Here is a 12,890-nt window from a genome sequence, read left to right as displayed (position 1 = left end):
TAATAAAACTCTATTAGTACTGTCTTGTTATAGATCACCTGATGGTAACTATGATATTTTCATCAACAATCTTTCCATTATACTTGATAATCTCTATAAACCAAATGTTGATATAATTCTAGCTGGTGACATAAACCTGGATTCCACCAATAACTCACGTAGCGTACATCAATTTCTCAATTTGGAAAATATGTTCACAACCTTCGGTCTCAAATCAAAAGTGAACTGGCCTACTAGACTAACACCTAATTCGCATAGTATAATAGACCATGTTTTCACAAACATACCGAACACTGTAATATGTGTTCTAGATAATACAATCTCCGATCATAGATCAATATTAATTGAAACCAATCTTCCCGAAAAATCCATCCCATCATCATCCAATACATATAGGAGATTCTTCAGTTCACAAAAACAGAAGGATTTTCAGTCATCTCTCATAGACGAAACCTGGCAGAAGGTCATTGAAAACTCAAATGTGGAAGAAGCTTTCCATACTTTTTATAGTATATACCTTTATCATTTTAATCATGCCTTTCCTCTTAAAAAGTGTCATCTCAACCTATCAAAAAATTGGGTCACAGATGAAGTAAAAACATCAAGTAGAAAGTTAAAAGATCTAAACATCCTCAAAAACTCTTATCCAGGGTTGGCAGAAACTTATAAAAAATCAAAAGAACTACATCGTAGATTAATATTAAACACCAAGTGTAAGTTTTATCAGAATAAAATAACGGCATCCGACAACCCCACAAAAACAGCTTGGCAAGTGATAAATGATATTAATGGTTCCTCAAATGTGGGAAGAAATATAAGTATTCTTCATAATAGTGAGTATGTCACGAATTCCCAAGAAATTTCAGACCTCTTCAATGAATACTTTCTCTCTATACCAAAGAAAATCACCGATGATCTCAAATCTAATACCCTAAAAAATAAGTATAAAAATCCTCCTAACATTCCAAAAACTATATTTCTTGTCCCTTTTTCAGAAACAGAACTCTTATCACTCTTAATGAACAAACTCAAAAATAAAGGATCGTCTGGACCTGATGACGTTCCAATGTTTCTAATTAAGAAAAGTCTGCCATATATTATATATCCACTCACTTACTTAGTTAATCTGAATTGGTAAAGTGAAAATTGGTAAAGTTGTACCAGTTCATAAGAAATCTGACGGTCATCTTTTAGAAAATTACAGGCCTATCACTGTACCCTCTGGTTTTTCAAAAATCTTTGAGTATGCATACTTAGAGAGATAAATGAATTTTGTTGAGAGTCATAAAATTATTTCTTCTTCTCAACACGGATTCCAATCTAGAAAATCCACCATAACTGCCATCTCAGCATTCTATGAGAAAATCTTGGAAAGTATCGAATGCGGCGAATGCCCTGTTGGGATATTCTGTGATCTCAGTAGGGCATTTGACTGCGTCGACCACAAGATCCTGTTGAAAAAATGTATTCATACGGCATTAGGGGTAATGCCTTCAATTGGATTGAGTCCTTTACTAAAAACAGAAGACAGTTTGTCTCATTTACCGATGACCAGCGTATATTCAAATCTGGAACTCAAACTCTGGAAATTGGGGTCCCTCAAGGTTCTGTTTTGGCACCTTTATCATTTATATTATATTGTAATGATATGAATACTGCAGTCGCTGAGTATACATGCATTATGTATGCGGATGATACGTCATTATTAGTGTCCAATTCTCTGTTTTTTAACTCTGAGAAAACCTTTTCTATTCGATTTCACCATCGACAAAAAACTTGTACTGACATCAAAATAAATGCCAATAACAGGATACTTTCTAATGTCACTGAATGTAAATTTCTAGGGCTTACATTAGACCACTGTCTGAACTGGAAAGGACATTGTAGCCAACTTACCTCCAAATTATCATCTACCACATATTTAATGAGAAACCTCAAAATGATTTTAACCAGTGATCAAATACTGAATTATTACCATGCTCATGTAGAATCGCGAATTAGATATGGCATTTGTCTCTGGGGTGGTTCTTCATCAGCGCAAAGTGTTTTTGTCGAACAAAAAAAAATTCTCCGAATCTTAGCAGGAGTTGAACCTCAAACATCATGTAGAGACCTTTTCAAGCAATACAAAATATTAACTCTTGCGGATATATTTATATTTGAAATGTGTGTTTATATTTATATAAATCAATCAAAGTTCGAACGACATAGCTCCTATCATAGTATTGACACAAGAAATCGTAATAATTTCTATGTGAAACCCCATAAATACAACCTAACTGGCCGGTCCCCTTTTTACTTGGGATTGAAAATGTTCAACAAGTTAGCTTCTTTTCTCAGAGAAATTGACAGAATCCATGTTTTTAAATTCAATTTGAAAATGTTTTTATTGAATTATAGTTTTTATACCGTGCAAGAATTTTTTATTGTGACTGTATGATCTTCTTGATTGTATTCATTCATATAACTGACTATTCCAATACATGTTCATGTCTTATGGAAAATAAATATTATTATTATTATTATTATTATTATTATTATTATTATTCGCTGAGATATCTATTACAGTTTGAAATAGACTTATGAAAATGGACAAAACTTTTGGAGCAACCTGATAACTTTCTGACACAAACTGGATAGAAGCCTTCTCCAAGTAAATAATTCCATGTAATTGAATAACAAGAAATACTTTCGAAACAACTACTTTCATGTGAGCGTTGAGTTATCCTATTCAGTTTGTACTGCAAACATTCGTTATAGAATTGAATCAGATATCATTCACAGGATTGCTACAAGATATACTATATGAAAGAGGAAAAATTTCACTTACATAGAACACTCATTCTCAATAAGGAATGTAGGTTTTCACGGCTCGATGGCGGACATCGATGTTTCGGAATAAGACACTTGCCTTATTACCTCTTCAGCACCAATGTGAATAGCCTTACAAGATGAATCACTCAACTTATTCATAAAATTACGACTCTATGTAACGAATGAGTTAAATCTTCTCGTGTCATCGATGATAATGCCTAATGACATTCAGTCGCTCATCTGATTTAATCCCAGCCATAAGAATCTTGTTTAAATTGAGAGGAGTATATTTTCAGGCGAAATTGATTTTTGGGAAAGAAAGGTTTTGGCTTTCTATTTCTTCATCTCTTCACAACAAAATTCGAGAATTTTTCAAAGAAAGGAATAAAGTAATTATTTTCAAAATGAACCATTTACAAAAATGTGTGAATCATGCAGAGAAAGAAGTAACTTTCAGACACAAACTGAAAGATTTTCAAATTTATTTTGTGTAAAGATGAAGAAGTAGAAATCCAAATCCTTTCTTTCCCACATATCCATTACCATTACCGTTAGTAAAGGATTTTATGATATTTTATATGAGAAAAAATGCCTCCTGCATCTAAATAATAGTGAAAAAGCTGAATTGGCAACCAACCAACCATCTCAATTTGCATTGACATTGACAGAAGACTCAATCCACGAATATCAAAGTTAAACGAGGTGTTTTTCATTGCAAGGCGGTCGTTGTGAACAGAGCTCAACAGAGCTAAGCACTCGTAATTCAATACCAGACAGCTGTTTTGATTCGCCAATCACAAACATTACTGGACTCAACTATCCTTAAAGGGCACGGCTGATGAGTAAGAGAGCTTCGTCATCGCCATTTCTCACTCAAGCTTGTCCTTCATGGACAGTTCCAAATATACATTCATTCGTGCATTGCTATTGCCCTGCATCTTTTCAGCTATACAAGAATTTGATTTCTCACAGGTTTCCCCATTTTATTGTACATTATTTAGGTTAGCTCATGATATTTCTATATTGTAACAGTTTTATTTGTGCAATAAATTATTCATATCTGCATTTATAGCTGACTCCACTGATGAGACCTATTGCAGGTCGAAACAATGATGTCTGGTGTTGGATTGTTTTTGGGTTCTAGTTTCAGTTACTTGCCTGAAAATGAAAGCTGCAGTGAAAGGCGGAAAACGTTTGGATGTCGAAGCATGGTTTTACAAGAGTCTTATTTGTTTATCTTTGATATTCGTGGATTGAGACTTCGAGCTAGCCTCCAACGACAGTTAAGTCCAGTAAACCATCCGTGTTTCGCACCACGGACAAAATATATTCGAAGACATTTTCGTTACCTTCCAGACATTTATCAACTATCTTCATCAAGACATAAGTAAAAAAATGAATATCTCGAGAACGGTTCATTTTTGGTATAGGGGTTTTCATTTGAACTAAGGAAGTTGGTACTGACCGAAAGTGTTGGAAAAATTTCGCCATTTTAAATCCATAAAACATATCAAACCTATATTTGCCAATTTTATAGATATAAATCCAATAATTCAAGTATTATACCTATCTTATTTTTAACGGCTAGTTTAACATTACAACGAAGTGAGCATAACTGTCCAGGGGTACCCTCCCTATACTATCCATTGAATAAACAGAATTAATGGTTGCCTATTGACAGTTGAAGATTATAGGAAGTTCGATAGGCGAAACATTCTAGGCACTTCACAGGAAGTGTTAAATTCCATAGCACTGAAAAATTGGTTCTCGAAGTTTGAACGAGAAATTGAATTGAATGAAGTAGCGAACAGTTTACGAAGAATTGAAAGTGATCGTTCCATTCAAGTTTTGGGATGTTTCTTTGTTGAATCTTAAATAACACTATTTTTAATTTTTTTGTCTGGACACGGTCTAAACGTATTTGTGACATTTGGTGGAAAATCAATACCTTGAGAGGGATTTAGATCCCCTGCATGGTCCTACATAATCATAAGTCGAAGATTTTCATAAAACTTTTCCTTGTAACTCGAAACCTTGTGAGCAAATTTCATTTTATGATCCAAGACCCTAATCAAAAAATGTAGTTATCAATCTAATTAGTAATTATGAATTATGTTAGCTTGATTTTTGCTAACAGAAATTTCATTTGTGGTGAATTCAGAAGTAAACTCGAATATGATGGACTGCTGGAATTAATATTCATTTCTTACTATTAATAATAAGGATTAAGTAACTTTCCACAATTCAACATTCCTTGTTTTCAATTCATTTATAAATTTAAATTTGAAAGAATATCAGTGTACTTATCAATAATGCTAATTTCTCCATCTTTTCATTGCTATCCAAAAGTTTATTTTTTTGAATAAATAAGTGTTTTCAAGGTGTAGCTCGCTATCGCTCTCCCGACAAATTATATTATCATACTCTTTACGATAAAAAGCTCAATTGTATATCCAAGTTCTTTAGTGTAGTACAGGATAGAATCCAAAATAACTGGAGATTCCCCAGTTTGAATCTACGAAAATAAACTATTAGTGCACAATTTTTTTTTGTTTTGTTTATTATCAACAATTTATTTTGTTTCTTTATATTTCAAACCCATTCTACTCTCCGACTGCGTGTCGTGCATTTTTTATTTTTTTTCAGCGTGGATCCTAGGAGAACTGTTGAAAATTCAGGTATTAAATGTTTTTCCGGGTGGGTAAATTAGACTTGAATTAATAATCTGATTGCATGGTAGATAGTAACTAATATTGTTAGGGTATGAAATGGTTATGGTTCATCATTTCTGTTCGAGAAAGCTATTGTATAGCAAAATACGTGTTGCGGTTTTGAGAATATTTTATAGAAAATCTCAGAATGAACTGTATTACTCAGTTTCAATATTTTTTACTGAATAGCCTTGACTTGCCCATTTCTTCCAAGCCTGTGGAGACCTGGTCCCTCATTCATTTTTTTGCGGCTCCCATTCCAACATTCGCGTTCCCTATTCTGGTCTGTACATGTCTGTTGTTGGATTGTCCATACATTTTTTGCTTGTTGAAGACCTCTCTTCAGCTGCACAATGCAAAAAGAAAATGTCGATATGATGAAGATCTTCGAGTAATTTATTCTAGCAACAGATTATCTCGGTTCATATCAGAACCAAACCTATTCCTAATGATTCAATTTTACAAGGAATGCAACTTCATGTACAGAAGAAATAATTTTTCAAACTCAAAATGGTTCCAGAAACTAATATAGGTTTTCCTGATAACACATCCATAGAAATCCATTTTTTCAAAACTCATTCTTCCAAGACCATTCAGGAAATTTTACCCTAAGCCAGCCGTAGTCCCATCTGATAATCCACCAACATGTTTTTTTACACTATTCCAAAAATGACGAACTCCCACCTCTTGAAATCTTGCATATTGACAAAATAGACGAATTTGAAGGACTGTACAATTCTATATATAGAAATGAACTACTTACCTGTCCTATTGGTACAGATTTTTTTTCAGTAGTAACTGAATCTTTCGTATCACCAATTCCTTCACAAAAACGAGAGAATGCTTCCATAGAAACAACATGACTAAAAATAAAATTCACTTACTGGACAGTTTACCTCCCACTACATATTTCATTTTCGAAGATGAGCATCATACATTACTCCCAGTATAGAATACACAATATCGTCTTCTTGTTGGCATTCCATGAAACAAATTCTAAAACAGCAACATTCTGTATCTGTAGAGTAGGGAGGGTGGGTGTAGACCCACAGCACTTAGGTCACATGTGACCCTTGTCATCCAAGGCCTCCTAGGTCATCGTCCATCCTGTCCTTTCCAGGAAGGTGGACAGGTCACTAGGAGACATCTCCTCTATATCGGCAGGTGTAGGCCAAGACTCACCGAAGACACACTCTCTTTGGAAATCTTGAGGTGTCCCACGGTGGCCTCCGCGAAGGTTTTGAAAGGTGCAGCGACGTTACTGTCGTTGCGTGGCTTGTTCAACTCTCTTAGAGTTCCCTCCGTGGAGGTGCACAAGTGAGGGAGCTATCCGTGGACCCTATCCGTGAGGCCACATTGGCTTCCCGGACAGGGCGTCCAGTCCTCTGGCAGTTTCCCTATCCGCCACCTGAGGACGTGCCCGATAACTATCGGGAACCCACGAGAACAGCAACATTAACCATGATTCCCGTCAGTATACTCAAGCCACTAAAAACTTTTTTCAAATTTTCAAAACCAGCATCGAACAAAAAGTTATCCAGCCTTCTACTTTTCAGAAAAAATTGAAGCAAGAAATGAACGGTTGAAATAACGGGATGTCATGCAAAAATGATTAAAATGGATGGTTTCAAACTCTTTCAATTCTCAAGATTCTCAAACCATTCATTCGTTAGTTTTTTCTGACTAATTAACTATCAAAACTACTCATTTGGTATACCACAAACTCAGCTTTTTATAATGAACAAAAACGGTCTTACCGTTTTCCATTATAAACATATAATGCTATAACCACTCACTGCTTCAGATTATTTCTTTCAAGTCTTCAAAAAACGTTCAACTTTCAAATCCGTTGCATTTTTTCTTCCATCTCTTCATCTCATTCATTCCGAAAATCTTGGTTTCATATTAGGTTTTCCTTTGTATATAATCTTCATGTTCAAACATTGCTTGCCACAGAAACTCTACTTCATGTAAGTAAGTGAGTGATACCGTGAAATGATTTTTTTCTGAACATGAAATCCAAGTGGCATATATATTTTTCAGCAAGTGAATTTTCTCTGATATCGCAGTTGTTGATAATAATGTGTTGCTTGTGTTTAGCCACAAGCCCAAAAAGATCTGAAACCATTGAACAACTTGAGACAATTCTCTTCCGTAGCTCTAGCCTAATTTCTTCATAGTCTATCATTAGCATGTTATGGCTATTTTAGAGAAACTTTGAATCAATTCCATTTTTGCACATTCAAAGATAGTTCGTAATTCGGATATTTGAATGCTTCTGAAGACATCAAAGAGGTCTTGAAAAACAATTCTGAAAATATTGACTCTTCAACATTTTCCTTCGCAGTTTTTTCCCAACACCAAACCATTGTATCAATACGAAAGACACGTATTTTGATCACCAAGTGATCATTTTCAAGAGGAAGATCAAACTTCAGTTTGATCTTGGTGTTGGGAAAAAAACTCCAGTAATATTCATTCGACTTCGCTCTAATAAATTTGACCATACTATTGGAAAATTACCAATCTCTATCGGAAATCATTCCGTTACATAACTCCGCAGCGCATTAGTAGTCTACTATTATCCTCTAATCTACTGTCTATATCTTAAAAGCAATCGTGTAATATATGAGCATATACCATACATTTTGTATCCCTTCATAAGTAGCACAAAGACTAGATATAATTTCAATGCTGATGATAGACAAACAGGAATTTTTCGTTCGAAATACTGTAATGAAAATTTCAAATAATAAAAATGTTTGCAGTAAAATGTGGCCATATATTCAACAATTTTGTAACGAAACAACAATTCACGGATTAAATATCGTGGGTCTACCCAATCTTCATATCCTGGAAAGGTAATATTCCAAATTTTTAACTTCAATGAATGAATTATTATCAGTAATAGGAAGATTCCTCAAACAGGCACATAGAAAGTGTTTTTTTTATCATCATGAGGTTATTTTCCAATAGTAACAAGACGGCTGTAAATATATCTAGCTTAATCATTAGTTGGATAATAACATCAACTTCAAGCCACAGTAAAGCTTCACATTAGCACACTCTCAAAAAGAAAGATTCGATTGTGACAGGTATCAAGTGTCAAGCTACGTTTTTTGTTATGATTATCAGAATAGTCTTTATGTGTAGATTGAGAGGGTGGAAGTTTTTAGAATAGAATAGTTATTTTTGTATTAAGTGCGTAAAATTATTATTTTTTTAATGGCACATGAGAATGTTGATTTTTAGCCGAGTAATAGGAAAGTATTTCACAATTTTTTCAGATATATAGACCATGACTATGAATATTTTGTTATTTCTTGAAAACAATATTGATATTTTCAAATAAGTGGAAGGAGATTTAATCAAACGTTATCATCAGCAGTATGAAAAATACAAGATTAGCTTACGATATCACACAAATTGGATTGCGTAAAATACGAATGATGAATCTCTGACCTACTTTATTCATTTTTCCTTAAAACAGGGAATGTATATATCCAGTAAGTTTGTTGAAATTGCGGTTTTAAAGGCACATGATGTTTAACTTTTCTAATCCATTTCTGAATTGATACTGTAAATATCCGTTGTCACAACAATGAATATAACTTGACAAATGGCAAACATCATAAACAGTCAGTTGTTGATTCTACAATGCATATCTTTTCGTTATTTTTTGTTTCTGAAAAACAAAGCGAGCTACGAATATAAATCGAGGAATGAAAAACTTTCATTTTCACTTGTTTTACAGAACACAAAATGAAATGGTACAATAAATGTCAGTAGCATTAATTTTTTTGTCGATAGTGTTGGCTAAACTGTGTAACGAGCCGCCATTTGATTGAATGATTTGTATCTCATCATCGAATATGACATTGGCAAATTCCACAAAATTGCATATAGAATATAAAATATTAATACGGAAATCTACAGAGAAGTTCAGCATCCTGTATCAAAAAACGAAGCATGTCTTCTATTTACGAAATTAGGAACTAAATTGACCCTTACATAATTTTCTTACGCAATTAGGAGACACCATGTGGAATGAATGGACCCCTACTTCCAATCCATCGATTGGATCATAACCTGAATTCTGCCTTTTGACGAAAATATTGGAGATATAATTTATAAATTATCTGTATTACTCATACCTACTACATCTTATACATTTTGTCAATACAATCAAGTATTATTAAATACCTTTGCCACTACCAATATACTTATCAATATCTACCGTCACTAATTTATTTACTGCACCTTTCCATTAATCTCATTGTTTTGCTACATTTATCGATACTATACTTGGATTATATATACCATTTGGTTTCCTCAAATGTTTCGTTTCCAATCAATATAACAGTCCTTTCAGCTACACTGAATACCTGCTATACCTGTATGGGTGTACCACCCATACAGGTATACCACCCTAAATTAATTTTACAATTTTGCCATATCTATTATTTTACAATATATGCTGTATATAAAACAATTTTCAGCTAAATAAAAATTAATTTCACAATATTGCCTATCTAAAGGACACATTGCAAAAATAAATTCAGATAGGCAATATTGTGAAATTAATTTTTATATAGCTGAAAATTGTTTTATATACAGCTATAACATTTAAACATATATTGTAAAATAATAGATAAGGCAAAATTGTAAAATCAATTTAGGGTGGTATATCTGTATGGGTGGTAGACCTGTATGGTTTACCTGTATGGTATATCTATATAGCATAAAAAGCGTTAGCTTCGCGTTAGTTTCTAGTTCAATCTTCCTCTTGAAGATGATCACTTGGTGATCGAAATACGTGTCGAGGTGTTAAAAATAACGATTTGGTGTTGGAAAAAAAACTCCAGTAATATTATAAAACGTAGTAACTCGATTTATTTCAACATTTCTGTGGCAAAATAAACTCCGCTTTGATTTCAGGGTGAGGGGGTTAAAAAAATAAAATACTTGGATTCATCTGAATTTGAGTCGGAACGTTTATGTCATTCATTGATTTTTTTATCCTTAAATCAACTCTAAGTATTTCAAATCTTACGAAAGTTAATGATTTGAACTTTTAAATGTTTTGAATTATATACAAGTAGCCTAATATGTTTGACGCACAATAAGTACATGTGATTTTTTCAGAAGTATACATAATTCTTTCTATCTAGTTATAATCAAACAATATACAAAATACCGTTTATTGAAAAGTCACTACTATGACAATAACAACACGTGACAAACAATAATATTTATTGTTTTCACATGCCCTAGGACGAAAACTCAGTAAAATACATATGATCAACAGATTTCACCTATCAACAATATTATTATTTCAAGATCATGACACTTCATGATCATGGCAATTCAATCCATGAAATAATTCACTTTTTGATGGGTAAATAAACCCTTTTTTTTAAATATACTTTGATTTTTTTTATATTTGTGTATTCTAATGATAGTCGAAATTACTTGAACTGCTTTCATTACTATTCAAGGACAAAATAGTTCAAAACAAAACAAATCATAAAACGATTAAGTATCAGACCATTCATAATAAATTATTAATAAATCTTCATACGTTCATATGTGAATAAAAAAATACCTGATTATGATATCTTCTGTTAGCTTCTTTGTCAAAAAGTTTATAATTTTCCCGAAAAAAAATTAATATTCAACTGAATAGTATATTATAGTTCAACTAAGAACAAAACAAATTGTCATATTGTTGTCTCTGAAGTCTCTGAATTCTTAACGACTTCACTCAGGAACTCAAAAATATCATAGAAAACGCTACTTCAATAAAAATTCATTGATTTCATTACCTATTATTTCCCTGGTTCAGTTCGCTTACTATCACTATCGTATATGAACCAAAACTTATTATTTCGGCAATGCCACCATAATCTTTAGAGTAGTGGAAGGTAGGGGAGACCGGGTACAAAAGTAACACTTTATACTTTTACCTTGATTTGTGGCTGGGTATAACTGTTCTCATTAAACCAATACAACCATGTACAAATTCAATGTATGTTCTTTACACTAGTAAGTCGATTTATTATATTATTGTATGTTTTATATTTATAACAAAAATTTTAAAAAAACATCAGTTGTTACTTTCGACCACGTAGGCAGGTCGAAATTAACACGTTGTGGGTCGAAAGTAACAAGACTAAGGGGTTGGTAAGGAATACAATATTATACATGGTAATTCAACAAATTATTTATTTAAAGACTTTGTATCAATAACACAAATCAACTTCTGTATTTTAAATGTTGAAAATTATATCTTTTAAGAAAACAAATCAATAAAAATTATTTTTTGTATAAGTAATGAGATCAATTTAGGATAATGTTAATCATTCTCTTATAATCAGACTCTCAAAATTCAGTCATTATTCTCTTACTCAGAATCGCAATTATGGCACACATAATTCTTATCATCACCCACACATTTCACATGGAACCACATTTTACATTCGATACATTGTATCCATTGTTCATTTAGTCGACTATTGCCAAAAATATGCATGTTGCAGCTCGCTAGGTCCTGCCACTGGTGATTTGGATCTTTGATCAGAAGTTGAGTTAGCTAACATACGGTGGTTAGTCATTATTGTTTGACAAATCATTGCTATCTGTATGATGGACAATTGATGTTGAAAGATCATCAACTGAAGTACTTGGATCAACTTGAATGAACTAGTCAACACATCATTTGGTGGAATTTGTCTGTTAACTTGTAACGGCCGATCAGTTACAGATTATGGCGCGTAGTCAATAGGAGTAAACATATTCCCATCAAATGGACTTTTGCCGGTACAGGTCAATCCAGAAATTGCATTTCTATCAGTGACAGAAAGAGGAAATGCTTCTCTAACAATCTCAGGAATGTAATGAATAGTTATCGTTTGACCAGGATGATTTCGCATCCAGTTGTCTGTAGCGATGTTTATCATTTTCTCAAATGGCCCAAGAACTGCTTTATCCAAAAGCTGAAGTTTGTGTGTGCAATGGGGTGGAAACGATAGCAGTACTATTTCATTTTCTTTACAAAAATCTAGAGCTAGGATAGATATATGCGATGCATGGTTGTCGAGCAGTTCAACTATAGGCTTGACTTGTTTTTTAAAATGTTGGAAAAACAGTAAAAATTATGCGTCCTGCATCCATCCGCTAGCATTGCCATCTCTAGCACAACCAAAAGGACCCTCACGTATCATGTGGTTTTGGAATCGTTTCAGTGAGAATACGAAAAAAGGCGGGATGTGTCCTCCTTGAGCAATAATGGCAACATCACTAGTTGCAAATCTTCCAAACTCTGCTGAGGTTACTGCATCTACTTGTTTAATTCCTTTTTGAGCT

At 33.3% G+C, this 12,890-nt stretch overlaps 1 protein-coding gene across 3 annotated transcripts in view; it reads left to right on the top strand.

Annotated features, from left to right (window-relative positions):
• The window catches only part of LOC111512344 (sodium channel protein Nach), a 67,141-nt gene that overhangs the window by 17,457 nt on the left and 36,794 nt on the right, over positions 1-12,890 (top strand). Inside the window, exon 1 of one of the 3 annotated variants that reach the window (XM_074182645.1) lies at positions 7,894-8,386. The exons of the other annotated variants lie outside the window; for them this stretch is intronic. Within the exon in view, the coding sequence (XP_074038746.1) occupies positions 8,217-8,386 (170 nt within the window). The 5' untranslated portion in view covers positions 7,894-8,216. Of the gene's footprint in view, positions 1-7,893; positions 8,387-12,890 lie in introns of those variants that run through there. 3 annotated transcript variants of the gene reach the window in all.

The sequence above is a fragment of the Leptinotarsa decemlineata genome, unplaced genomic scaffold (assembly GCF_025532065.1).
Source record: "Leptinotarsa decemlineata unplaced genomic scaffold, Ldec_3_MD MMD2_tig00026328_RagTag_RagTag, whole genome shotgun sequence".
Lineage (NCBI taxonomy): Eukaryota > Metazoa > Arthropoda > Insecta > Coleoptera > Chrysomelidae > Leptinotarsa > Leptinotarsa decemlineata.
This window is presented reverse-complemented; position numbering and strand designations above follow the sequence as displayed.